At 54.5% G+C, this 26,960-nt stretch overlaps 3 protein-coding genes across 13 annotated transcripts; 2 read left to right on the top strand and 1 right to left on the bottom strand.

The window, feature by feature from the left end:
- The first annotated feature begins 1,064 nt into the window (after window positions 1-1,064).
- Window positions 1,065-9,832, top strand: ATXN7L2 (ataxin 7 like 2). Of its 5 annotated transcripts, none has more exons than XM_027536273.1 (12): window positions 1,065-1,226; window positions 3,122-3,187; window positions 3,570-3,674; window positions 4,091-4,301; window positions 4,692-4,882; window positions 5,515-5,597; window positions 5,880-6,133; window positions 6,955-7,150; window positions 7,286-7,407; window positions 7,882-8,677; window positions 8,992-9,056; window positions 9,684-9,832. In XM_027536273.1, the coding sequence occupies exons 1-11, from the start codon at window positions 1,100-1,102 to the stop codon at window positions 9,046-9,048; spliced, it is 2,208 nt and encodes a 735-aa protein (XP_027392074.1). In that variant the 5' UTR covers window positions 1,065-1,099; the 3' UTR covers window positions 9,049-9,056; window positions 9,684-9,832. The 5 variants fall into 5 exon arrangements, with proteins under 5 accessions (XP_027392074.1, XP_027392072.1, XP_027392076.1 ...); XM_027536271.1 differs by having other exon boundaries at window positions 4,596-4,882; XM_027536276.1 differs by lacking the exon at window positions 1,065-1,226 and adding an exon at window positions 2,425-2,945 and having other exon boundaries at window positions 4,596-4,882.
- Window positions 9,833-10,349: 517 nt separating this feature from the next.
- LOC113889514 (cytochrome b561 domain-containing protein 1) lies at window positions 10,350-20,156 on the top strand. 7 transcript variants are annotated; one of them, XR_003510277.1, is made up of 5 exons: window positions 10,350-11,392; window positions 11,926-11,963; window positions 12,544-13,043; window positions 18,055-18,264; window positions 18,797-20,156. XR_003510277.1 is itself a non-coding variant. In XM_027536279.1 (4 exons), the coding sequence occupies exons 1-4, from the start codon at window positions 11,245-11,247 to the stop codon at window positions 18,804-18,806; spliced, it is 696 nt and encodes a 231-aa protein (XP_027392080.1). In that variant the 5' UTR covers window positions 10,350-11,244; the 3' UTR covers window positions 18,807-20,156. The 7 variants fall into 7 exon arrangements, 4 of the variants coding, with proteins under 4 accessions (XP_027392080.1, XP_027392079.1, XP_027392081.1 ...); XR_003510278.1 differs by lacking the exon at window positions 18,055-18,264 and having other exon boundaries at window positions 12,544-13,135; XR_003510279.1 differs by lacking the exon at window positions 18,797-20,156 and having other exon boundaries at window positions 12,544-13,135; window positions 18,055-18,142.
- A 280-nt stretch (window positions 20,157-20,436) lies between these two features.
- AMIGO1 (adhesion molecule with Ig like domain 1) lies at window positions 20,437-25,965 on the bottom strand. The gene is made up of 2 exons (XM_027536277.1): window positions 25,650-25,965; window positions 20,437-25,171 (listed from the first exon to the last, which is right to left on the bottom strand). Exon 2 carries the CDS (start codon window positions 25,104-25,106, stop codon window positions 23,625-23,627), a length of 1,482 nt encoding a protein of 493 aa, XP_027392078.1. The 5' UTR covers window positions 25,107-25,171; window positions 25,650-25,965; the 3' UTR covers window positions 20,437-23,624.
- Window positions 25,966-26,960: the final 995 nt, after the last annotated feature.

Here is a 26,960-nt window from a genome sequence, read left to right as displayed (position 1 = left end):
TAAGGGAAAAGAGAATTAGGATCTCTTTTCCGATGTGATGGGGTAGGGGACAGGCTTTTGTGTCTTGAGTGTATGAAGGTGAGAAAGAACGTTATCAGCTGAGGAGAAAGATGTGGGTGATTAAGGTATCAATATTTTCTAGGCCTTAGCAAGGAAAATAACAGATCTGATGAGAAATCACCCTATGATGAAGCTCTGGTAGCAGCCCTGCCAGCACAGAAAATATTCGTTAGAAAAAGAAGCCAAAGTGATGGATGGAGTCGGGGTCCAACCAGGATTTGGGAAGAGGCGATACAGGGTATCGATCATCGATCGCAGTTATCAGAAGGGGAGAGACGCATCACCAGAGATGCTGCAAACACCAGCAGCCTCGGGGCTACCCCAGTTCCGGGGCTGGCTCTGGCTCACAGATAGCCTTCTGTCATCCTGACAGGTGATCGTGGTCAGCTCAGCTAGGTCCTACCAAATCCAGAAAACGCTATTCCAACCCTCTGCTCTGCATCAGGGCAGCGTGGGTTTCCCACAAAGACACACCAGAGTTGAGGATTCTCCCCCACTCCAACCCCTGTGTCCTTCAGCACATCCTACAGACCCCCTCCCTTTGCCCTTCTGATTCATAGCGCCCACCTCCCTGCACCTACCCTATTCGATCTACAGGGAAGCGAAGTCGATCGTGGCCGCCAGCCCGAGAAGGGGAGCCAGCCAGCTGGCGGAGGCACGGCTTAAAGGGGCATCTTGGGCAGAGAGGTTTGGGACTGGGGTCTGTGTGCAGTGAGTTTAAGAGAGGGGCTGGTAGCAGAAAGAATGTGTTCACAAGGGTTAAGAGAGGAGGTCCTGAGGCTTTGGTCTCTTTCTCCCCCCGCAATCATGCATTTTGGAGGGGCTCTCGCGGCAAGTTCAGTAGGCAACAGCACCACCTAGCTGACTACATTTCCCAGAAGGCTATGTGGGCGAGAGACTGAGAGCCAGACGAATAGTGCTGCACTTGCGCAACTGAGCTGGAAAGGTGGGAGGGAGAGGGGAGGCGTGCCCGCGGCGGGGATGAGGGGAGGGGGCCGCGCGGCGGCGGCGCCTGGGCGGGCGCGCGTCCGCGGCGGTGATGGCGGTGCGTGAACGCGCGGCGGCAGCAATGGCCGCTCTGGAGCGGCGGGTGCCGAGTCTCGATGACTTCGCGGGACAGAGCTGGAGCTCGTGGGTGGAGCGGGCCGATCTGCCCGCGGCCGATGGTGAGTGAAGCTCCCCTAGAGTCTGAAGACCCCATCCCTGTCTCCCCTCCCCCGCTCCGGGCCCCCGCCAGCAGAGGGGAGCTGCCGACGGGAGCCGCCGTCCGGCTCCCCGGCCCCCCAAACAAAGGACCCGCCGGGTCCTAGTGCCCGCCTTCTCCGCCACCTTCGCGCCTCCGGGTCCTAGCGCCGGCTCTCCGCCAGCAGCCCACCCTGCCCACCTCTGTCTCTGCCGTCGCCCAGTACCTGCCCCTACATCTGCTTTCCTTTATGTTTCTAATTGCCTGCTGTCCTCCAGCTTCCGCCCCTCCTGCACCTGCCTCGGGCTTTCCCCATCCGCAACAGTCCTCTCCACGTGTTTCCCACGCACCCCACTTCTGTGCCCCCCTCCCAACCCCCCTTGTTCCGTCGCCTTCTGCCCCACACCTTCTGCTCCTTTTCGGCGTTTGCCTGTCGACTGCAGTGCCACTGGACCCCCGCCTCCTCCGCATTAGTTCATCGGTCCATCCATCTATCCATCCTCCCTTCCTCCCTCCTTCTGTCCATCCATCCATGCCTCCAACCCCTCGTCCTTTCCCGGGCCTCTTGCCCTACCTCCCGGGCTCTCTCCCCTGACACCCACCTTCTCTAGGCCCCTGAGTGCTTTTGGTGGAGCAGGCTGACAGCCCCTTTCCTGATCTTTGTCTCCTGGGCCCCAGGGGGCATCTGGCCTCGTGGTCTTTGGGGTGACAGCAGGCATCACGCCCCTGAAGAAGTTTGCAAGTGAGAAGAGGTGGAGGAGGAGACCACATGGAGCCGTCTCTGATGACACTTGTTCTCTTCTGAGACATCCAACTCCCAGCTCAGTTCTGTCCATTACTGCATTTTAACCGACTTCAGAGTGGGGGCTGCCCCTTGTCTCTTGCATACCTAACCCACCCCCCCCCCCCTCACAGCTGTAGATTATATAAGACTCTCAGTATTCTCATTCTAGAAAGGGGCAAGTCTGTTAGTAGGTGTCAGAAGCAGACCTAAGTGGGAGCCTCAGGCCACCCTAGAACTGCCCCATGCTGGGTGGGCAAGGATGGGGCCATTGTCAGGGTCTGGGTGCATTGAGAACCGGAAATGGAATCAGACGGGTTTGGTGACTCAGAATTGATTTTTTTTTTCCAAGGGACAGGGAGGGGGCGTAGAGGAGGGAGGGGAGAGCAGTAAGGTAGGGGGATGGGGAAAGAGCTGCTTTGCATAGCTAAGATGTTTTTGTCATCAACCCAGAAACTGAGGTACAAGGGCAACCCTTGCCCAAACCCCCTTAAGAGGAAGAGGGTTTTCGTAGCTGACCAAGGGGACTTTGAAGATGCTGAAGGGCCCCAAGATAGCAGTTTCTCTGCTGTATGGCCATCCTGTCAGTGCAGGACCTGAGTAACTGGGTGTAACTTTCACAATGGCATGGCAACCCAAGTGAAACAAAATTGAGGTTGGGGACCTGGGAGAGTATCTGTTTGGGATGCCACAAAAAAGCAGAAAGAACACATCTGAGAAATGTCAAGGAGGGCCTCAGGGATCTGTAGTAAAATAAGTGAAGGACTGTTCCCCATTTACATGGGGAAGCAGGCCCAGAAAAGAGACAAGTACCCACAGTCACCCAACTAGTCAGCAGTGGGATCCTGAACTGCACCTTGGAGTAAAGGAGCCACACGAAAGGATCCTCGAGGTGGAGCCAGCTTATTCCAGAGGCAGCAGGTGAAGGAAGAATGACCACTTGAGAAAGATCCACTGAATGGTTCTCTGGGTGGTCCTGAGCACCGGGTGCTTGTCAAGAGGCAGGGGCTTCCTCCTGCTTGGCCACAGCACCTGGTCGGGTTGGAGATGGGCGTCTGGGATGGGAGTGGTCCTTCTGAGCTGTGTTTCTCCTCCAGGGGCTGAGTTGGAGGAGAGTAACAAAAACCCGAAGAAGTTGGATGCCATGACCCTCATTAAAGAAGGTGGGAGTCGGCACACATTAGGGCTGGGGCCCAGGGCAGACAGGACCACCTTTCCTTCTTCTACCACCACCTAGGAGGTGGCTGCAGCCGGTGAAGCAGCCAGTCTGGGCATTCTCACTTTGATAGGTCTGAGTCAGCCTCTTCCTCTGGCTCCTGTGACTTACTGAGGGAGATCCTAATCATTGGTGTTTGGTGCTCTCTCACCTGAAAGCTTGCATTCTTAGGGATTGGTTAGATTGAACTCTGGAAGCATCCATCATAAAGCCTGTTATATCAGCTGGGAGGGGAAGTGTCATCTGAGTGGTGGGTGGGTCTCTTCTCTGATCTTACAGGGAAACACTGGCATCCCCAGCCCCAGTGATAAGGGCTTCTGTCGTTGCAGACATGTCCATCTTCGGGCACTGCCCTGCCCATGACGACTTCTATTTGGTTGTATGTAACCATTGCAGCCAAGTGGTGAAGCCTCAAGCTTTCCAGAAGCACTGCGGTGAGGGGAGCCCTAGGGAGGAGATAGAGGGAACAGGGGAAGGTGGAACTTGGAACTCTGAGGACAGGGCCAGTTGGGAGGTCACGTGGGTAATGGAGGGAGGCTTTGTGAATAGGAAGGTGGGGTGGGGTGGAGCTTCAGACATTGTGGTTGGTTGGGATTATTGTTGAAGCAAACTTCTAGCATCTGGTGGAGTAAAGTTCTAGCATCTGGGAAGAGCTAAGAGGTTCAGGAAGCAGAGTCCTAGAATTTTCAGTCTTGAAGGTGCAGATTCAAAGGGGAAGGAGGCAAATCTAAAACCTAACATTCGGAAACTGCAGATTCTCTATCATAAATCTGTGAGCAGGGTTAGGAGGATGAGGCAGGAGGCAGTTAATAGCACTCACCTCGATTGCTCTCTCCTCCTCCTGCGACAGAAAGAAGACATGGGCCCCTCAGCAAGCTCTACACCCGGGCCCCACCTCCACCTCCAGCCCCTGCCAGCTCTCAGAAATGCCATGTAGTGAATGGGCAGGGCCCTGCTTGTAGGGGCCCAGGTTCTACCAAAACCTCCTCCAGGGAGAAGGGCCAGGGGTCTCGCAGCCGTGGCCATCAGCCTCCTGAGAAGACCCAGAAGGACAACCTCTGGTAAGGAAAGGCTGGAGACTCCCTGAAACAAGCCCTGACCACACAGCCCAAGGAGGGGTTGACACAAATGGAAGCAGCCATGGGGCGATGGGCACTGCTCATGGTGGGAGGGAGCCAGCTGTCTCTGCAGCTCCCTTCCGCTTGCTCCAGGGAATATGGGATTCCCTTGCCCCGAGTTCTGCACCCCTGCAGGAGCCCACCCAAATTCCGGGAAAGGAGATGGTCCTGGGCTAGAATCCGGGGCCCAGACCCAGCCTCCCTACCTCCCAGCCTACACCGTCTCTCCACGTATAGCCTTTTCGTGCCTGTGGTGAATCTGGAGAAGATGTCCAGTCTTCCGAAGCCCGATGGACATGGAATCAGGGTGGCCCCGCCCTCTGCTTTCCTCAGCCAGCCAGGTGGCCTCACCAAGGACTCCCCTGGAAAAAATCCCATGGCATCCCCTTCTAAAGAACTTCCTGGCAGAGAGAGCATCGAGATAGCCCCCAGCGAGGGTCCCAGTCACCGGACTGAAGGCAGCCCTTCTGAAAAGGAGCCTGGTGGGGCCAAGCTGCCCCCTAAAACCCACCGCAAGATGGCTCGTGAGTAGTCATGGTCTTGGGGGTCAGGAAGGTAGAGTGGGGACTCCTTTGGACAACTTTGTCCTTGGGTCTGATGGAGAGGGGGTCAGTGAAGAGGGGGCTTGGCCATCACAGATTGCTGGGGTACAGGGACCCCTGGTCATCCCTTGACACGGGCACTCACTCGACCTGCTTGCTTTCTTGGAAGATTCTCTTCAGTCCAGCTGTCCTGATTAAGGCTGTGGGAGCCTGTGCCCAAGGGTGAAGGTATTGTTCCTCACCCTGGGCTATGGACCTTTATCTTTTTTCTCACCTAGATCCAGGGCACCAGAAACCTCCCATAGCTGGTTTCCCTGGCATTCCAGATGCCTGTGGCTGCTCCTGTTTCTTGGTATATGTTGCTCTTTTTGGGGCTTGGAGCCCCTCAAAGGATTCTTGGGCTGGTAATGGGGACGGGATGGTTCTTATGCCCAGCAGAATGCTGCTGATGTCCAGAGGAGTTTGTCTGGAAGGCTACAGCCGCAGACTTGAGAGCCAGAGGCTTTCCTGCCTTAGGCCCAGCTCTTCCCAGGCCTTTGGCATGAAGATGCCAGACCTTCCCCTGGGCCTCCTCTAAGTGGCTGTGGGGTTCATGGGACCTGCTTTCCCCACAGGGAAGGAGTGCGACCTCAACAGGCAGTGTGGGGTAATAAATCCAGAGACCAAAAAGATCTGTACCCGCCTTCTCACCTGCAAGGTAAGCTCTACTCCCTCTGCCTGGTGAGGGAGAACATGGACCCTGGGAAGGGAGAGGAAGTGCGATCTTATCCAAGGTCCAACTCAAGGGATGGGGATTAAGCCCAGACCAGGGATGGGGAGAAGGGGCTGCCCCAGTGGGCCCAAGGTAGGGACAGCAGGCAGGGGGGTGGCTCCCAGATCCCCCCCTAATCTGTCTGCTTGCCTAAGCCAGAACACACTGCTTCCCCTTCCCCTGCTCAGCTCACACCCCCTCCCCACCCTCCACCCTGCTGTGTTCTAGATCCACTCGGTGCACCAGCGCCGGGAGGTCCAGGGCCGAGCCAAGGACTTTGACGTGCTGGTGGCAGAGCTGAAGGCCAATTCCCGCAAAGGGGAGTCTCCCAAGGAGAAGAGCCCAGGGCGCAAGGAGGCAGCTCTCGAGCGCCCCTCCCAGGAGCCCCCCGCCTCAGTCCAACTTGTGGCAGCAGCAGCTGCTCCCAGCGGCGCCTTCTCTGCTCGTGCCAAGCCGACCTACCCCTACTGTGCACTGCCCAGGTAGGTCCAGGAGCCAGCACCCATCTGACCTGGGGACGCTTGGCCCCAAACCGTCAGGGACCCCTGGAGACAGGCCCCGGGGTGTCCTGGAAAATGCTGCTCACTCCACCCTGATGTGGGGGAGGAGACCTGGCAGTGATGTGGAAGCAGGTGATTTCCCCGCTGCTAACCTGGCATACTGCAATACCCCTGCCTCTCTGTAGCGATCCAACACCCAGGATAAAAACACTCTCCCAGCTGCTCCCACCAGGCGAAAAGTCGTCATCGGGGAGCCAGAAGGGTCAGGGTCCTGGGTGAGGCAGTCCTTCTGTGTATTTATTCACTGGCCCCTTCGTGTGCAGAGGCTGCGCTGGACCCGGGGGAGAGCCTGCCTTGCTGAAGGAGACACACACCCATCTCTGCCTGTAACACGAGGGGCAGACACGAAACACAGGCTCAGCTCACAGAGAGGCTCACAGGAATATGTGATGCAAGAAGGGGGTTGAGAAAATTGACTGGGTTGACCCGAGCTGAGTGCAGTTACACTCAGAAGATTTTCTGGAGGAGGCGAATCTGGAGCAGACTTTCCCCCTGAGGATGCAGGGCCTGGAAAGTGAAGGGGCTGGGGAGAGAATCCCTTGGGAGCTGTGGCCCCTGATCTTTCTGGCTCTTGACTCTCTGAGCTCTGCTGTCCCCTCCCTCCCTGGCCCCCTTCCTCTTTGTCTGATGGCCCACAGGGTGTCTGCCCTGGCTTTTTGAGCTTGGTGGGTTCAGAGACAACCCACTCCCGCCCCCGACCCACGTCTATCACATTGCTCTCACATCCCCTTTGGCCCTTCCAGGTCCCGGGCTTCCTCTGAGAGTGAGTTGGATGATGAAGGCCCTTGTGGTGATGGGGATCCAGGCCTGTTCCCCTTCCCCCTGCCCCGGGGTGGGGCCCAGGCCTCCAGTGAGGAGAGTGAGGAGGAGGGGACATCTGATGAACTCCACCTCCCCACTGACTGCCATTATGCAAACCGGCCTCCTCGGCCACAGGCGGTAAGGACCCAGGGGGCTGGGGGTGAAGGGGCAGCCCTCCTGGCCCAGAGTGTGGGAAGGAGGTCCGATTCTGTGTGAAGGTACCCTCCCTGTATTTCAGGCACCGGTAACCATGTACCTTCCTTCTGCCTCCAGTTCTGCACCTTTGGGAGCCGGCTGGTGAGTCCAGGATGCTACGTGTTTAGCCGCCGGCTGGACCGGTTCTGCTCGGCCCTGAGCTCCATGCTGGAACGGCACCTCAGCTCCCACATGTGGAAGTGAGTCTCTCGGCCCCAGAACTTCCCTCCCTGGGTCCCAGGCACTCATGGGCTTCAGAAGCCCTAATTCTTCACACATACCTAGAGACGTGGCTTGGCTATTGGCCAGGAAACCCCCAAGTAGGATGAAGAGGAAGTGGGGAAACTTGGCGGCCTGGAGCTAGGCTAAGGTCGGGCATGAATGGGTCGTCTGGGGGTGGATCTTAACTCTTACCAGTACCTTTTAGGTAAGTAGGGATAGGGGATGGCTAACCTGAGATTTACAGTGAGATTCTTAAAGCATCTATATATTAGTTCCATCTCTGTCTGTCCCTGGGCCTTCTTCGTGTTCCTCAGTTCCAGCATCTCCCAGAAGATGGCAGCACCACCAGGGTTTCTGGGCCATTTCTCCATGGGGCGGAAAGGCTGTTGTATATTGGTAGGGATGCCCTCTGGCTTGTTTGGCATCACAGTGGGGCTCTCTTTTTGCCACAGGAAGATCCCACCGGCGGCTGAGCCTCCATCCCACCTTGTCAGCTCCCTCCCATCTGCTCCCCTGAGTCCATCCCCTACGGGCAGCAGCCCTCGCCTTCCAGGCCCACCTCCCAGACCCACCTGCCCCGCCTCCACGCCCCCCACCAAGGACAGCCTTGTCCCCAGCTACCCTGCAGGCTCCCCCAACGTGGCAGCCGCCTGTAGTCAGGCGGAGTGCATAGGCGGGAGCCAGGCCATCACCTCACCACTGCCTGCCAACACGCCATCCCCGTCGTTCAGCAAGCTCCCACCTTCCAAGGCCAGCAAGTCGTCCAAAGGCAAGGACAGGCTTGAGGTGGAGGCTCCTTCTCGAAAGCGAAAGTTATCGCCCGGCCCCACCACTTTCAAACGGACTTGCATCCTGGAGCCCACTGGAAAAGGCAAGCCCTCTGGATGCCGGGGCCTCACAGCCAAGACTAAACCTGCTCTGGGCCTGGGGCTTAATGGGACGGTGGGGCCAAGAGTGAAGAGGGCAGGGCCTCTGGACTGTCGGGGTTCCCCTCATCAGCCCCCCACGCCAGTCAAGGCCTCTCAGCTGGACAGCCAGGGGGTGGCTGGACATGCGGCCAAGGCCCTGCCGACCAACTGCCTCTCTGAGGAGGAGGTAGCCAAGAAGCGGAAAAACCTGGCCACTTACTGCCGGCCAGTGAAGGCCAAGCACTGCCAGGCCGGTGCCCCTGCTGACGCGGCCTGCTCTGTGCGCCGCAAGAAGCCGGGTCCGGCCCTGGCCTTTGAGGAGAAGTGTTCTACACTGCAGGTACCAGCCCGGCTCCCTGAAGATCGGGGGCGGGAAAGGGTCAGGATGGATGAGGTTGGCGTGCCCAGCAGGAACCTGACAGAAAGAGGTGCCTAAGTAAAAAATTTGTGCAGGGAGGGGAAGACTGGGGAAGTTGAGAGTTCCTGGGCCATCTTCTCTAGGAAGAGGTGACCCCAGCTCTTGCTTGATGGGCCTTCCCCTTCCCCAGCCCTGTCTCTTGGGCTAAGGAGATGTTGCCTCTGCCTCTCCCCCTTCCCCAACTTTTGCTTTAATTAAAGGGCCACTATCTGAATTGGCTGTGGCCCTCACTCCAGGAACTGGAGCTACCTCTGTTCCCTGAAGGAAAGGAAGTTGGACTCCATGAGCTCTGATAAGAAAGGTTTGGGCAGTGGGGTTGAGCTGGGGTCCCAGAGCTGTGGCCTAACACACTGGGCACAGGGTGGGTGGGCTGGTCTTGTTCGTTGGTTTTGTGTTCGGGCATTAGGGCCTGAAAGGGCAGGGACACCACCCAAGGTCCCCATATGCATGACTGCCCACCTTGCACATGTATCCACTGCCAGGTTTTCAGGTGTCAGGCAAACTCTCCAGGGTTTCCAGTAAAGCCAGCAGCCAGATTTATTTGCCTCTTCTGATGGGAGCCCTGAAGTAGCATGCTCTGAGCTTTACATATGATCTTAGCCAGGAAGGATGAATTGGGTGGGAAGAGGGGATGCCATCCTGGTTTAGGCACTGACCAGGTGCATCCCAACACATTTGGCACCCATATGAGAGTAATAATAAGTTGACAGTTGCCCAGGGTTTGAGTGTGTTTGTGTCCCCCACTTGCATGGGTGATCTCCAGACTGCCTCTGCTGGGCAGGCATTTATCCTCCCCCATGCCTAGCTTTATGCAAGACCAGCAGGAGGAAGTGGAACCTTAGCTTTTATGGCCCACATAGTTCACTGGATAGGAGGACAGGTAGACCCCCTAGCCTGACCCTGTCTCTTGCCTCTTGTCTTCCTGCAGTCAAAAGCCCATTAACGAGAAAGTGCCTGCCCACTGCAATGGAGCCGCCAGCACCTCCTCCCCTCCAGATCCGGGCCCCAGGCTGCTGCCGCTTTTTATAACTTTATATTATTTTTTTTAAGAAAAAAAAAAAAACCTCTTTAAAATACCTCAAGACTGTCTTCCTGTTCTGTTGCTGCTAAGAAAATATAAAAACAGAAACATAGGAAGGAAAGAAGTGTAATAAAATGAGTGTCCTTACTGTCCCCAGCTACACCCCAGGAGGCTGACCTGATAGGCAGCCAGCCTCCAGCTCCTATCACTTGCCTGCAAAAGAATCTCTTATGGTCATATGTTTTTGTACTTTTAGTCTCTGGAAATGGCTAGGGGTTGTGTCACTGGGGGAGTCTTGGGATGAGGAGGCATGGGGCTCCTAGTGAGCAAGAGGACTACAGTCCTTTGGGGGAAGGAAACTTGATGGGGGAGGGGAGCCACACCTCTGGGTCTACTCTTGGATCTTCGCCTTGAAGGTCTAGGAGAATCAGCCTGTGGCCCTCTTCTGGTCTTCCAGCAACCCGGCACCTGCATCCTGTCTCTGAATTACTGCCTCAGTTTCTTCAGCTCCCCCTGCCTCGTACTAGTAGCCTCATTTTCTCAACCACTGGAGCTGAAGTAGAGTTTGTAATTGCTCTCAGGATGTCCCTGATTCCTGTGGGATTGCCTGTTTTGGTCTCTCGCCCCATGGCCTGTGGGTTTACTCTTAAGGAAGGGGTTCAGCCTCTCCCAGGTAGGCCTTCTTAAGCGGAAGCACACCTTTTCTGGAGGCAGAAAGGGAAAAGGTAAGACCACTTACAGAAATCCCCTTGGTGTGGGAGGCAGCCAGCGTGTGGGAGGTCCTAGTCCCTCAGGATCACCTGGCTCCCCAGGGCTGAGCAGATGGTGTGCAGGCGGCAAGGGCTGGGAGTGCCCTAGATTTTCCATTTGTCTCACTGGGGACAAGAGCTACTGTTCAGATAGGGGACACGACTGTTGCGTGTCTCTCCTTTGGTCCTCAAACCCTAATTCACCAGGCACGGGGCACTAGTTTTTAGCTTTATCCGTTCCTTTTCAATCTCCTTGCTTTTAGGCAGAGGGGACTCTAACTCCCTTAACAAGACGGAAGGAGGGGTGGCGGGAGAGTGGGCAACTAGGGAAATCCAGTATTTTTGGAAAACTGCTCAAAACTGGTTTCACACTCTTGGTTCTGTATATCAGATTTGTGACTTGGGTGAAATCAGTTGTCATGAAAGTAATTTTCACAGGCTGAGACATAAGCCTCATAAGCCCGTGTAGACATAAAGACACCAATGAGGTTGGCTGAAGAAAAAAGGTGGGCCCGCAGCTGTCCACTCACTTTCTGCCCGCGGGGCTGTCCAGGACCGAGGCTCTTTCCCCCAGTCTGCAGAGGGCGCTGTGGGCGAGCCGCCGCATTGTCGGCGGCGTCCCGGGGAGGAGCCTCTCCCGCATACGCGGCCGCCTCCGCGATCGCAAACCCGGAAGACTTGCCCTGGCAGCTGGGAGTGTGCGGCTGCCGGGCGCCGCCATGCAGTCTCTGGAGGTAGGTCTGGTTCTCGCTCCGCCGAGGGAGCCGAGACTGACCCGCTGGCTGCGGAAAGGCAGTGGGATCTTGGCGCATCTGGTTGCTATGGGTTTCACCATCTTCCTGACTGTGCTGTCCCGGCCAGGAACCAGTGAGTGTGCCGGGAGGGGCGGGGCCAGGCAAGGGGGCGGGGCCAGGCAAGGGGCGGGGCCGAGATGTTTGAGGGACTGCGCTTGGAGCGCTAAGAGGCGTGGAGTGGGGACTCGCAGTGGATGGGCGACTGTCGAGGTGTAGTAAGGGCGTGGTGGGGCGTGGTCCTGGGGGTGGGTCCTGGAAGGGTGGGGCTTTGGGTGCTGGGAGGAGAGGAGAAGCCTGAAACGAACTAACTGAACTCGCTAGTTCGTCACCAGCAGAGCCCCTCACGGATGCAACAAATAAAGGAGAGAGGCCTGGTAGCTGCAAAGTGTTGAATGGGGAATCCAGGCCAAACTGGTATGTTTGCCCTGTTGGTTGCTCAGCCTAAGGCCCTTTGGCTGCACCACTTTGTCTGGAGGTTCTGATACTGATAAGAGTTGAAGACACTACACTGACCTTTCCCCTCCAGCCAGATTCTTTGGGCTCCAGCCAGCCACAGGGGCAGAACCAATGGTGCCCCGCCATCAGTCTGTTCTCTTTGATTCTTAGGTCTTTTCTCCTGGCACCCTGTATTCATGGCCTTGGCGGTGAGTTTGGGTGATTGGTTTGGATATGCCCCTAAGGAAGCATCTAGCCTTTAGAAGGCTTAACCTTTCTTTGACTCAGAGAGGTGGGGGGAAATACCCAGGGCCCCATCTTTCCTTGCAACCACTGAGATCAGGAAACATGGAGGGCTGGGCTATAGGTAATCAGGTGGTATAACGCGGTGGGAGGGCATGGAAGATACCATCATTTTCTCCACTGTGGGCCTGAAAAGAGGAATGGAAGGGGCGTTATCCAGTTGCTCCCCACCCCCAGAGTTCAGGAGAAAGTTTAACTTTTGCTGTTTCCATTGGTCAAGAAATGAGAGTCCTTGCTATTGAGGATGTGGGGCGGGGGGTGAGGGGGGGTAGTAGGGCATGGATGTCAGCCTGAATGATGACACTTCCACTCAAGCGTGGATTCCTAATTCTGCCCACAAATGCCTACCTGTGAGGCAGGTGGTCCTGGTGGGTGTTCTTTAGCCCCCACCCTTTGTCTTCCTTGTTTGGATGTATGAGGGCACCTCCCCTTTTGCAGGCCTCTGAGCCGGGCCTGAGGCTCACTGGCCCTCTCCTGTGTTCACAGTTCTGCCTCTGCATGGCTGAGGCCATCCTGCTCTTCTCGCCCGAGCACTCCCTGTTCTTCTTCTGCTCCCGAAAGGCCCGGATCCGACTCCACTGGGCAGGGCAGACCCTAGCCATCCTCTGTGCAGCCCTGGGCCTGGGCTTCATCATCTCCAGCAGGACCCGCAGTGAGCTGCCCCACCTGGCGTCCTGGCACAGCTGGGTAGGGGCTCTGACGTTGCTGGCCACTATCGGCCAGGCACTGTGTGGACTTTGCCTCCTGTGTCCCCGGGCAGCCAGGGTCTCAAGGGTGGCTCGTCTCAAGCTCTACCATCTGACATGTGGACTGGTGGTCTACCTGATGGCTACAGTAACAGTGCTTCTGGGCATGCACTCTGTGTGGTTCCAGGCTCAGATCAAAGGTGCAGCCTGGTACCTGTGCCTGGTGCTGCCCCTCTATCCAGCCCTGGTAATAATGCACCAGATCTCCAGCTCCTACTTGCCAAGGAAGAAAATGGAAATGTGAGTTCCTCCAAACTCTGAATCGAAATGGGACACTTGACTTGGACTTCACTGGCTCCTTTAGCGACCTTCAGGGATCCACTTCAGAAGGGGTAGGGTTTTTGTATGTCTTAGCTGGGGTGGAGGCTGCAGAAACCCAAGCTGCCGTTGCCGACAGATGACTCAGTGGGCCAAAACGGCGAAGTGGATGGGGCATAAGTGATAGGTGATGGGGAGCTTGATCCTGAAGCCTCCACTCTTGATGGGAGAGAAGTGTTGGGTGGTACTGGCAGTCATCTCTTGCTTGCATGCCTAATGAAAAATTGGATTCCTGTAATTTATCAGTGGCATCAGCTGTTTGGGTCACTTTGAGAAAGCAGTATAGTGGAGAGAGCCAATGTACATTTTTTTTATGGGTATGGTCCTTATAGGCTCTGTTGTGCAACCTTATGTGAGTCCAGTGTCTCAGGGACTCAGTTTCCTCATCTGTGTAATGGGTGATTGTTTCTAAACAATCTCTCCTACCATTCAGTGTCTGTCAAGTTGATGTCACAGAGCATCTTCCCACCTCTGAACCATGGCTGGACCACTCATCAGACTCAGGGTGTAATTCTTACATTCATTGTCTCCTTACCCCTCTAGAGGGACCAATATGGCCCCCTGGCTTTCCCAGAACCTGTGCTGATTTGGCCCCTGCACCAGGGAACAAAGCATCAGGGGCTGTGGAGAGAAGGGGCCCGGGTGAAGGTCTGCAGCTCCTACTTGCCAAGACATTAAGGGCACTAAAGACACCTTAAACTTTTGGAGGAGCAGAAAGGCATTGGCTTAACCAGGCTTTGGCTCCTGGCTGGGTGTCTTAGCCCAGCTAAGAACTTCCTTCAGCTAATCTTGGGATCTGGGCTTGGGGCCGCGAGACGTCCATTCTCAGTGGCAGAGCAGTCCTGAGCATCTCGTGTTTTGCCCTTCTTGGGGCTTGGGTCCTTGCCTTAGCACATAGCTTCCTGGAGCTATTCCAAAGCTTTTAGAACAAAGTAAGAACCAAGGAAACAAGGCAGGGCGGTTCTGATCTAGAGAAAACAGTCTCCCTGGTTCTCCTTTCCTCATCAGCTTAGCTTCCCTTCAGTGTCATCTCTTGCCAGCTCTTTGGCCCAGGAGCGGGCTGAATTTGGTGCCAGCTGGCAAATGAGGGCTGGGCTCTGTTCCCTGCAGAGACCCCTGCTCATTCCAGACTGAAAGTAGTTCCACAGACTGCCCTCATCCCTCGTTGGTGAGAGCTGGATGTTACATTGGTTAACTGTGGTCTGGCTCATCGAGGAGTTGGGACCTCCATTGTGGTGGTTGATGGTGGTTTAGTTGCTAAGTCATGTCTGACTCTTGCGACCCCATGGACTGTAAGCTGCCAGACTCCTCTCTCCATTGGATTGGGACTTCCATAGGTCATGGCGAAAACTGAGAATGGCCAAGCCTGGAAAGCAGTGTTGAGGCAGGTAGAGAGAGCTCAGTGGGGACTCTGGGAGACCTGTGGAGTAGGACCTAGGATTTGAGGTCCCAGGAGCAGGGGGAGGTGTTCCCAGATAGCAATAGTCTGTCTATCCCAGGCCTTTAGAAGGTTCCAGACCTCCTCCCTGGGTGACTCAACAGCAGGGAGGTCGGTATGATTCGACAGGACAGGCATGAGAATGGCAGGGGCAGAAGGGTCCTCAGAGCAGACTGTGCTGGTCAGATGGCATCTCCTAGGAGTGCCCCAGACCCTGAGCATCTCAAGGGGGCCCCTGCTGGTTATTCCTGTCTCTTTCATTGCCCTTTTCCTACTTTCCAGCTCTCCACTGTGGTCTGACCTTGGGAGAGATGGCTACTGGGGCTGCATGGAGGAGATTGTCATCTTGGGTCATTCTGGCCAGGGAGTCCCTCTCTGATGGCCCGTACAGTCAGTGCTGGGAGTCCCACTCTGTCTCCAGCAGGGTAGGAAGGCCGGGTGAGCTTGCTCGGGGAGCCGAGCAGGCAACACCAGAGAGCCCGAGCCTGCCTGAGGTGTTGCCTCCTCCCAGGTGGTGCGGGGGACGGTGGGCGGGCAGGCGGGCTGACAGCCGGCAGTTTGCGTGGGCAGTGCCAGCTGATGTCTATTCCCAGCCCCGGGAGGAAGGGGGAAGTCATTTATATTCTGCAGGAGGAAGGGGTCCCAGCTGTCACTTCTCTGACCAGTAGGCCCCGGCTGGGGGTAGGCAGGGGCACAGGGCAGAGAGTGGGGCACAGGTGGTCTCTGCTTGCTTAGCCAGTCTGATTGCAGTATTGGGAGGAGGTCACCAGGAGGAGCCCTTCTTCCCAGCTGGCCAGATTGTGGAGGGACTTCCCTCCCCTCCTCTCCTTGCTCCTTCCATCACCACCTGCCCTCCCATCCCAGGGCAGCAGCTGGACAGCCATTCGACCTCAGTGCCAGGGCACTCTTCCTCCAGCTGGGATCTTGGTGGCTGGTGGCTGCATATGCCTCCTGCTGGTGTTTCCTCCCCCTGTACCCTCTTTTCCCCCGTCACCATCCAGTGTCTCCCCATCTGGGGTATTATCTGGGCTCCTCAGAAATGAGGCAGAGGTCTTGAAGGAGAAACAAATGGCTGCCCTTTTGCCCTTGTCTGACTAAGCAAAGCTGCTAGTAGCCAGCCTCTTTTGCCTTTAAAAATAAAAGTGCTCGAGATTTTTTTAAATTTCCGTGTCGTTTGCACAAATTTGCATGTCAGGCTCACTGAGTCCTGATTCCAAATATGATTACATTCAAACTCAACCTTGAGGACATTAGAAATATAGATGGTTTTTGTATCCAAATCCAGGATGGTAATAGGATTATCATTCTGGATTCAGATACCACACCCAAGCCCCCATCTTTCCCTTGGCCACCCTTTCCCCTCCATACTCCACTCCCCCACCCCCCACTGGGGGTGGTGTTGCATGGCAGGAGCTCTGTGTGGGGAAGTCTCCCAGCCTCACCTTCTGGGCTTTTCAGCTGCATTAAAGGTATCTCTTCAGCCTGTGCTGCCTCCTGGCCCCACCCTCTCACAGGGCAGACTACCCCACCCCACTCTCTGACACTAGCCTGGCCTCCCCCCGACCCCCACCACACCAGGCATGGCTGCCATGGGTCTTGTTTTTAAAACCTCACTGTCGGAGATCCAGGCATTCTCCCAGAGCCAGCTGGCTGCTATGCCAAGGCCTGCTCAGAGTTAATAATAATCATTAGCTGAACAGGGCTGAGGCCTTTCAGCTCCAGATCTCCAAGCACTTGCAGACTGAGTCAGCCAGCCCTCACCGTCCCCCTCTTCCTGGGCTGCAGAGGGAGGAGGGGTCAGAAGTCTTACCTCCCAGCCATGCTTTGAGCCTGCCTTCCTCCTGGAAGCATCCCTGAGCGTCTGAGTAAACCAGTCAGGCCTTTTCACCTGACCAAAGGGCACAGTGTATGCTTCGCTGACACTGCTAGCGGCATTGGTGGCTGTTGACCTTGAATCTAGCACTCCTGCCTAGCCGTCTGTTGACCTGTCTTGGCCTCCAGGGGACACCCCTGACTCCCCCAGCATTTCTGATGACTCTCTGCAGGCTTAGGGAGCAGGGAGTCTCCTGGTTTAGTGCTCCCGCTGCCCCTGCGTTTAGTTGGCGTAAAGACCCTATGTATCATGAAGTGAAACATCGATCCGGGAGCTCGGAAACTTGCAGTCTGGGTTTACCCAGCCCCTGACACTGGTGTGGCCACAGGCAAATCACTGACTACGTGACCTGTCTCACAGGGATGTTGTGAGCACTAGATGACAGAATGCGTGTTAACATGCATTGGGATGTTCAAAGTAGTAAACACATGTAAACAGGTGGCTTATTATGTTCCTGTCCTTATCTCTTTCTCAGCCTGGCTCTGGGTTTTATGCTTCTTTTAGGGAGGCAATAAATAGTTATGGATGATGATGCTTAGGGGATCCAAGTCTCAGAGAGGTTGTGTTTCTGGCTACTGTCAGAGAACACAGACATTTCCTCCTAGATGCAAGGCCAGGAGTGCTATGGAAGCTATGACTCTAGTGAAGCTTGTCCTAAGTTGCTCCCAGGTGATATGTTCAAGTCATGGGGCTGATTGCAGATCTGGAGTCAGTCCAGTTATGCCCCAGGTCCAGCCTGGAGCTCCTGGTTGCTAGTCTATCTAAGTTTCTCCTGGCTGATCCTGCTCTTCTGAGGGAAAGGTGGAGCAGACAGGCCACAGACAGGGAAGGGAGGAGCAGCAGTCGACACACACTGCCACACCAGCTCTCTGGTTGCCCCCGGAGCCACAGGCTGCCTCAGGCCCTCACCCAGGGTGGAGGTGGGAAGCTGTGAGGCACAGCCCCTGGCTTGTTCACAACTTTGTTTCTCCTTGTTTCAGGCTCTTGGAGTAGGATCACTGTCCTTTCCTCCTCAAAGGACATTATTGGAATTAACACACACACATGCACGTGTACCATGAAAGCAGTTATGTTTAACTTGAGGATATTTTCCATTCCATTGGTTTGAGAACAGTCAGCAGTCTTCCTAGAGTGGACACAGAGAGGCAGGCACCATAGTAGCATGGAGGCTTCACTATTTTTTAATCTTGGGTGTTTTTTCCTCCTTTATCCTGGGATCCAGGAGTGAAACACTGATCAGTCATTGTGGTCATGGCCTCAACAACTGTCACCAGTGTAGACACAGGAAAGACATAGCTGAAAGGCAGGAGGACAGTGCCCCAGGACTGCTCCGGAGGGTGATTTAACATAGATGGTCTCCAGCTCAGCTTAAAGCAGGCAGATTCCCTCCAGTAAGACGACCTTCTCCCTACCCACCCACTCACCCAGAAGCCTTGACTAACTTGCCAGTGTGCAGGGAATAAGTTTTAAATCTACCTGCTTCTATCAGAATTTCCTAGATTTTGTAAAACCTCTTGTGAAAGCATTTTAAGTAGCTACTTCAGGTGATTCTATCCTCTGGTACCAGAGGATTCAACTCTGTCTGAGTATTCATGAGGCCCCCTGGCACCCTTGTCTTTCAGGCAGATCCCCCGTTATCTCCCAGTGCTTTCTAAGGATTCCCAGTACTGGGCTAGACCTTTCTACTGAGGTCCACACCTAAAGCAAACTACAGCCAAGGGAAGGAGCAGTGGGAGGTGAAGGAAAAGCAGCATGAAGTTCTATCCAGTTGCGGCGCTCCCTAATCTGTGTGTGTTTGCAGACACATATGCATACAAGCCTCCAACTCTGGGGTCAGTGACTTACTTTATGTATGCTAATGCTGTAGGGCACCTAGAAGTCCTTGCAGGGTCCTATCTATGTCCTAAAGGTTGGTTCTCTCCACACCCACTGTGATTCTGGGACTGTAACCAGGCTGATGCCAACTGGAAGGCCTCAGGGCAGGTCTAAGTATCTTCACCACTTGATGTTTTCCACACAACAGGCTATATGCCTGATGATGGGGCCTGATGTGGCAGCTGCTTTAGCTTTCTTCTCTCAACTCTGGGGAGAGAAAGCATCCAGCGGAGGCTGCCTGTAGCCAGACCAAACAAGCTGACCATACCACTGAGTGGTCCTGAGTCTTTTCTGCAGTGTGGGTGGGGCAAGTGAAGCTTCTCCAGTGGTTGCTTCAGACACAAGAGAAGGGGTCCAAGAGTTACAACTGCAGAAAGGGAAGGAGTTGAGAGATCAGATGGGAGAGAGACCAGGCTGGCCAATCCACTGAACTCTCATTTTCTGTTCTAAAAGATAACCATCATATTAACCTTTTCTATTTTCCCGCAGTGCCACCTAAGAGGAGCTAGGGGAAGAGCCGCAAGACATGGCAGACCATCTTGGCCAGAATTTATGGAACTTCTTGGGGGACTGGCAGGGGGATGGGGAGGGTTGAAGAGATAGAGCCTTGGGATGATGGAAAAAGGAGTATCAAAACTTCCTAAGCACAGAGACAGGGCTTGACACAGGCCAAAACAGAGGGGAGGATTTTCAGTAGTCTTCCTCCCCAGACCTGTTCTCTTTACCAGCTCATCCTCTTGGCTAAACTCAGCCATAGCAAAAACTGCTTTGAAAAAATTTAAAAATACCAAATACATGTAGACTCTGGGGGCGCCCTGGCATCAACATCTGTCATTTCACTGACTGCCAAGGTTGATATGTCTGGTGTGACTGGCTGTGGGGTGTCTCCATCCCTCACTCTTTAGTTGTTCCCTCATGGAAAGAAAAAGACAACTTTCCAGACAGAAGAGGACCGCCCTTTAGTCAAGATTTTAGCAGTGTAATAAATGAGGTAATTATTCAAATTCTGATTCTTTATTTTTTTTAGCTGCGCTGTGTGGCTTGTGGGATCTTAGTTTCCCACCCAGGGATTGAACCCAGGCAGGCCCTGGGCAGTGAAAATGCCAAGTCCTAACCACTGGACAGCCAAGGAATTCCCCCAATTTTGATTCTTTTCTTTTTTTGTTATACCATTTCCCCTCCCTTTTGGGAATCTACCATGACAATCCCCTTCCAGAAATACCAAGAGAGTAGCCAAAGAAACTGCCTATTCAGAGTTCAGTAGAATCTGGGCCAATTTCTGATAGGCTGTCTTCTGTACCAAGAAAGCGGGGACTGCATTTCTCTGTCCAATGCCATGCTAGGACACACTACATTGTCAATGAATACCACCTGCCCATTACACTAATATACTTTAAGCCAAACTAAGGTGGTTACCACTCACATGAACATATATTGGTAATAATCAAAAGACTGTGGACCCAAGCTGCTCACCGTCATTTCTTTTAACCCAATTCAAACATTTACCACAGTACAGTTTGTAGGCTTGATCCAGACTTTCAAGAGGGCTCTTCAGGGAGACAACCCTCCTCCCCAGGGATCCAGAAAGCCTTCATTATCTACAGACTCTAGCCCCAAGTCAAGGAATTTCTAGACTCTCTCCTGCTAAAGTGTCAATGACATTTCTTTTGAGAACATTGGGTTGGCAAATTTGTCCGCTGGCCAAAACCAACTTGCTGCCTGGTTTTTTGTGGTCTGTGAGCCAGTAAGTTTTTGCATTTATATGTGGTTGAAAAAAACCCTCAAATACATGTTACAATGATATGAAAATCACATTTCAATGTCCATAAATAAAGTTGACTGGAACAGAGCCACTGTCTGTGCACTTTCTGTACCTTCCTGCCACAATGGCACCACTGAGGAGCTGTAAAAGAGACTATACGGGCTGCAAAGTCTAACATGTTTCCTGTCTGGCTCCTCACAGAAAAGGCTGGCTGACCCCTTGTCTGTCTTTGCGCCTGGATGTGGACTCTACCCATGCCCTAGCAACAGCATTTAACTATTCTCCCCCTAGACAGGTTGCACCCTTCTGAGGTGCTGTGAACCCTCCCCACTGGCTGAAAAGATAAACCAGTCACAGACTACACCAGAACAGAGACTCAAGCCAGGTTTTAATGATCATTGTCTAGTTTTCAGAGCCCAGAGGCTCCAAGGTTTGCCAGCCTGGGAGCACACAAGTGGAAGGACTAGGATCCTGGACGTGGGGAGGCCTGCTCACTTCGCCAGCAGGGCTAAAAGGAAGTACAGAGGTAAGGACACACGGAAAACTGGAATCAGTCGCCTTCACTCTCCCCAGCTGGGGTATCCCCACTCCCAGCTCCTTCTTAGGAGCCTCATAAATACAGGGAAAGAAAGAAGATTACAAACAATCACACAGACAGATTGTACAGCCCTGACATACTCTGTCTCCAGGGACACCTGCTTCCTGGGAGACATGTCTGGTTGACTGATGGGGGTGGGGGTGATCACTTGACCTTTTCTTATAACCAGACCTGGCAGTTTCCTACACAGGGTTCCAGTGAGCTTACATCTGCTGAGTACCCAATCCCTCAAGTAGAAAGCTACCTTTGGGTTCTAGTCACTGAAACCATGGGAAGAGGCCAATCAGTTCAGTCTCTTGGTGGGGAAGCCAGGCACACCTACCAGGCTCTCAAACTGGTAGGTCCTGGCTAACCTAGTGGATACAGTGGGGAGACTAAGAGCCTCATGCCCTAAACTGGGTAGGAGTTAGGAGGAAGATGGCCTTCCTAGTCCTTGGGAACTCAGGATGTCCAGAGGACCTACTTCATCTGACATCCACTTGAAAGATTTTCACAGCCCTAGATGATGCCTAGAGGGGAAGCTGCTGCCTGGAGGTGAGATTTTCTCTGAGAAGTCTGAGGAAGGGATCCTGGTTCCTATAGCTTCAGTGTCAGAATCTTTAGAAGTCTCTGGAATATGACCACACAATTTTTCCCTCCTGCCTCTGGCTTACTAGGGCAGTTACCATAGGAAGAGCAACTTACAGCTGCTTGGTCCCTTGCCAGTGTTCTTCTGGATCTGTCACTGACCTAGTTTTACATTTATTTCTGACATACCATTACTCTAAGGAAGGTTTCTGAGGAGTCTGAAGAGCCAGCTTGCTCCTCATCAACCCTTCTCTCAGGGTCTTCAACCTGCAGCTGTCCTAAATCTGGGCTTTACGGAGTGCCACAGAGATGTGGGTGAAGATTTAGGCAGTTCAGAAATCAAAAGTACAAAAGTTTGTATCTGCAGAGCCTGGCATGGTCACAGTCTCCTACAGGGCAAGAAAATTGTGTGCATGAAATTGTGCACATAAGTAGAAACCACTCTGGAAGTGGACATTAGTGGGGACTGAAGAATCATCCTGATGGAAGTCAAGGTGCTGGGGTGCATGCAGACCTATAAGCATGCATCCCTATGAGCATGCAAGTACTTGAGGGAAACGCTGCACCTCTCTTGACAAAGCTAGGTTACTAATAAAGGATGGACAGCGGTCTTGACATCCCAGCAACAGACAAGGGGAAGATGTTGAGTTCTAGTCCCCACCTCGGATCTTAACAGGCAGTGGGAGTTAGGACCTCCTAGCAAGCAGCCTTCACCCACAGGTAAATGACACTTCTTGGAACCTAAACAGCAGATTGGAAAACTGGAAGAGCTGGAGAACTTCCAAGGACAGGGGACTTGGTGGGAGAGAGGGGACAGACTGAAAAGATGGTCAGAGAACATTTTCACCTTTGCCCTTCAGGTCCCCTTGCCAAAGTTCAGAGCAAACCAACCCCCAGGGCCTGCAGTAGAGTCAAAGGAAGTGGCCACCTCTATGCCCAAAGTATTCTGCCACTTTGATGGAATGCAATGTTGGGCCTGTCCTTAAGTTCCTCTGGCCTGACAACTGTGCACACCTCTGGCTGAGAGGGTCGCCTCCTGAAAGTTTAGTGCCACTGACTGTCTCTGTTACAAGACTGCCTGGAACCTTGTGGAGAGGGCATAACTCTAAGCCACCCTCTGAACCGCCACTCCTCTGTGGCAGGGACCACTTGATTCCAGCTCCGCAGATGATGAATCCCATGCTCCAGCTCTGCAGCAGGGGTGAGATCTCTAAGAGAGGAGCAAGGCGGCTTTGTCAGCACAAATGAGATGTCTGCCTGGTCCCCTCCACCCCTGAGCCCAAGCTAACCCAGCTGGGGCCAGACTTCTTGGATTCCTTCTTTTGCAGAGCAGCATATTAGGGAACACTTAGAATTCTACCTGAGCCTATCAGGAGAACAAATGAAGAGATGGCATACACAGAAAATCAGGTAGATCCCACTGGATGCTACGTAGCAGTGGCTGGTTTACCGTCCACCTCCTCATGCAAAGAGGCCCTCATCCCACGTCTGTGGCAGGCATCCACAGACACTCTGCTTCCAGCACCCCACACCTTGACCCGACACACAGGTGCTGGGAATCAGATGCTAACCAAGGGTTTCACCAACTGGTTCCAATCTGGAGTTTATCCCCCATCTACAGGTTTTGTGCTGGCGTCTATACTGTCACAGGGACCCCTTGGTTCATGCTGTACCCCTCTGCGCCACTGGTCCCATGACAAGACACAGATACCGCATCTCATATTGTTGCCATATCTGACAGGCAACAGGCCAAGCTCCTGCAAAAGACCCGTGCACGCAGGGCTCCTCTGGAAGGAGGAAGGTGTTCCTGGGAAGTCTTACAACAGCTATGGGGAATGTTATTGAGGTCCCAGGCTTTTCCTGACTTCTTTTCCCAAAGGTTTCCCATTTCCTCAGCTGTGACGCGTGATGTGACTTTCTGGCCAAGGAAGACAATCTAGCTCTTCCCCAACGTGGCTCCTGTGGAAGTTCCCCCCAGTACACACAACATCACAGGTGTGGGTGGGCAGAGAAAGGAAAAAAGTGACTCTTTTTCCTGAATGATTTTCTCTGAAGGAGCTAGAGATGACCTCAAAAAAGTTTAGGGGATCTGCTTTTTCACCCCTTTCCTCATTCCCACCAGCAGACACCCTCTTATTCCACACCTTGAGAACTGTCAGGGCTCTGGGAAGGGGTGTCGTATTTGCCTGAGGATTAGTATATCCACATTTGAAAATCATGGCAGCCACACCCTGCTTGGGGTCTTGCCTGCTGTTGTACCTGTGGCCAATTCCCTTGAGTTCGAGGGGAACCCACTCCCTTGGGCAGCTAGCCCTCTCTTCCACCCCCTCACATCCTTCAAGGGCGCATTACCTCTCCTGGGGCAGAATCTCCCCACCAACCCATTCTGCTCACACCACAATGGGCGTATCAGAGAAGACCGAGCTGACCGATTCCGGATCCGACATCCTCCGCTGGCCCTTGCCTGTCGCCTCTGGCACTGGCAGGGTGTTGCCCGGCTTGAGCTTGCCGTTTTGACCCTGCGCAGGTCCAGCAGGTTCCAGAAAGGCCACCCGCCTGTCAAAACCATCATCCTTGTCCCCGCCAGCCATAGGGTCGTGGTTGGGTGTGGTACTAAGCATGGAAGAACTGAGGCTGTCTGCCTGATGGCTGGAAGGTTTCTCGACACCCCGACACCAGCAGCGGCACGGGGTGAGGTACAGGTATATGAGGACCAGGACTACACTGAGGATACAGCCCACAAGGGTGGTATAGGCAGTGTTGAGGGTGTCGTGGTGTCCGTGCAAGGTGAAATTGTACACTTTCAACTCCACAGACAGGGTCTCATTGAAAGCCTCCCCCATGGCATAGCAGGTATACACACCCCCATGCTCAATCTGCACCTGCTGGAAATGAAGACTGCCATCCTTGGACACGGTCACCGTGCTGTTGGCCATCTCATCCAGCACCCGTTCATTGCTGGGTGTCACCCACACCTTGGTCATCCCCTGCTGCTTGGTGTCACACTTGATGGTCAACGAGTCACCCAGGTGGGCCTCCCAGGCACGCTCCTTGTACTCGCTGCAGTTGAGGAAACTCAGGTTGAAGACATTGTGCAGTTTCTTGGAGCTCATGCAGTACAGGTCCTCCTGAAAGTCCATGACGGAGCTCAGCTGCCGGTACTGCCAGTGGGAAAAGAGCTGGTAGAGCTCGCAGTCGCAGTGCAGGGGGTTGTTGTGTAGGTACAGCCCATTCTTGATCCAGGCGGGCAGCTTCTGCAGGTCAGGCAATGGTAAGTTCTTCAGCTTGTTGGAGGAAAGGTCCAGGAGCGTTAGTTTGGGGAGCTTGGCTCCTTCCTTGACCAGTTCCAGAGGGAAGCGGGAGATCTGGTTCTGACTCAAGTAGAGTTTCTGCAGCTGGGTCATGTCATCGAAGGCGCAGCGGTCCACTGCCATAATGTGGTTATTGTAGAGCAGCAGCACCTCCAGGACCTGCAGTTCACTGAACAGGAACTCATCCAGCGTCCGCAGCTGGTTGGAGGAGAGGTCCAGGTAGCGCAGGTTGGGAACTGGGGAAAAGGCCTCAGAGGATATGAAATTCAGGTGGTTGTGGCTCAGCAGCAGGGAGTGCAGGTGGGTCAGGCGCGTGGGGGTCCACTCGGCCCGCAGGCGGCTCAGGTTGTTGTGGCTGAGGTCCAGGAGGGCGGTGTAGCTGGGCAGGGAGTGGGGCACGTTGGGCAGCTGCTGCTTGGAGCAGCTGAGGATGTTGCTGGCGCACAGGCAGGAGGCAGGACAGCTCACCACTGGCCGGCCAGCTCTGGCCACCTCAAAGAGGAGCAGGAACAGGGACAGCAGCAGGAGCCAGAGGCCTCGCAGGTCTCCTTGGGGTTGCATAGTGTCACTGCGGAGGGCGAGGAAGGCCACAAGGAAGATCTGGGAGGAAATCACCCGGGCATGTTCTGGTGGGGTAAGGAAGGGTCACTTTCACTACAGGCTTAAGAGAGAGTATAGGTTTGTGGTCATCAGGGTCTCTGGAGGGAAGGACCCAGTCTCCCTCCTTCCACTCTCCTCCCCCAACCAACCCCGCACCACCCCTCGTAGGGCTAGAAGAGAAAGGAAGCGATGTTGAGTTGTTCCCAGGTACCGTGCGGGCGGTGGGCTCAAAATACTGGGACCGAGGAGGAGGTGAGCACAAGGGCCTGCCAGGCTGGGGTAACAGGAGAGGAAGGCCGGGATCTCCCAGAATGTCAGGGGCTGTTGGGGTCACAGGGGTTGCAGGGCCCAGGTCTGGAGGCGGGGTCAGCAGAGCCTTTGGGGAGGAGCTGAAGGAAGGTCGACACCGCACAGGCTGGGCAGGGCGAGTCCTAACCTGGCTGAAGGGGCCTGTTGAGGCGGGCCTCCCCCGCCCCCCCCACCCGGGACCTCTGATCACTGCACCTGCTCGGCGAGGACGTTTCTCAGCCCATGGCGGGTCCGGGAGCTCCGTCGCGGCCTCCCCCAGCAGCGCCTCACCGGCTGGCCTGCCGCGGCGCCCGCCTTACGCAGGGGCCCGCTCCCGATCACATCGCCTCCCCGGGACGCGCCGGGCTCCGCTCCGCTCTCCCAGCGCCGCAGCGTCGGAGCCCCCAGATCACGGCCGCAGTCTCCGGATCCGCGGGGCAGGCGCGCAGCGGTGCGGGGAGCTGGAGACGCAGCGATCAGAACGCAGGGAGCGGCGTGGGGGCAGCGAGCACCGCGCGCGCGCGCCCGTCGCCGCCGCCGAGGCTCGGGGCGCGTGCGCGCGGCGGGGGCGGGGCGCACGTGCGTATGTTTGTGTCGGAGGTGGATGGGCGGCCACGCGCTGCTCATTCTGTGTTAGAACAGGTCCTGACCTGGAGAAGGAAACTGGCCCCTTAGTTCTCCTATTACTTCTTCCACTTTTTTCCATTCCCTTCATCCCCCAACTCCCCACCCTTCTACTTACCAAAACCGCTCTCAGGAAAAGTAGGTCTAACTGAAGTGAATTCGCTGCAGTTGACTCCAGGCCAAGACGCGTCACATGTCTTCTAATTTTACAAATTAGAAAAATCTGGCTCAGCTCCCAGCTGTCAATGTTGGCGGGAAATTCATTAGTCACGTTCCGAGGTCCTCTCTCCCCTCTCGCTAGGGTTGTGAAGTTCCAATGTTGTAGCCACGTGGTCTGGGAAACAAACTCACTCAGAAGGACAGTGCAGATAGTGGAGTGCAGTTTATTACACCTGCAGGCCCAAGGCAGTCTCCTCTTAGCCAAGGACCCCGACCAGCATATGTGAAAATCTTTTATACCCCATGTGTATGTGTCCAAACCCACCACCCCAAATTCCTTGAGACTTATATAAACCAAGGAAAATACAATCCCAATAACCCCATCATTTACGTCTTGTGCTCAAACAGTCAAATAATTAGCCAATAATCAATAAACCCAAGGTTACACTCCGATAGATACAGAAAAATTTATGGCCTGTCTGGAGGAAGGGGTGATTAGTGTATGTTTTTTCTTAGGTGATGAGTAACCTAGGTACGATCTTCAAGGTTCTCCTGTCTGGAGAGGGTCTTATCCTTCTGTTGTTTTCATAGGCACTAAACACAGAGTTCAGAGTCCATTGGAAAGGTGGCTGAGCATGATCAGCATGAACAGGCCTAAGATGGAGTCCAGGCCCTATGAATTCCTTCTTCACCAACATTTTGGGGAAAGATTTGGAGAAGGGCCTTTTTCTTAAGACTTGATGC

Source organism: Bos indicus x Bos taurus, chromosome 3 (assembly GCF_003369695.1).
Source record: "Bos indicus x Bos taurus breed Angus x Brahman F1 hybrid chromosome 3, Bos_hybrid_MaternalHap_v2.0, whole genome shotgun sequence".
Taxonomy (NCBI): domain Eukaryota; kingdom Metazoa; phylum Chordata; class Mammalia; order Artiodactyla; family Bovidae; genus Bos; species Bos indicus x Bos taurus.
This window is presented reverse-complemented; position numbering and strand designations above follow the sequence as displayed.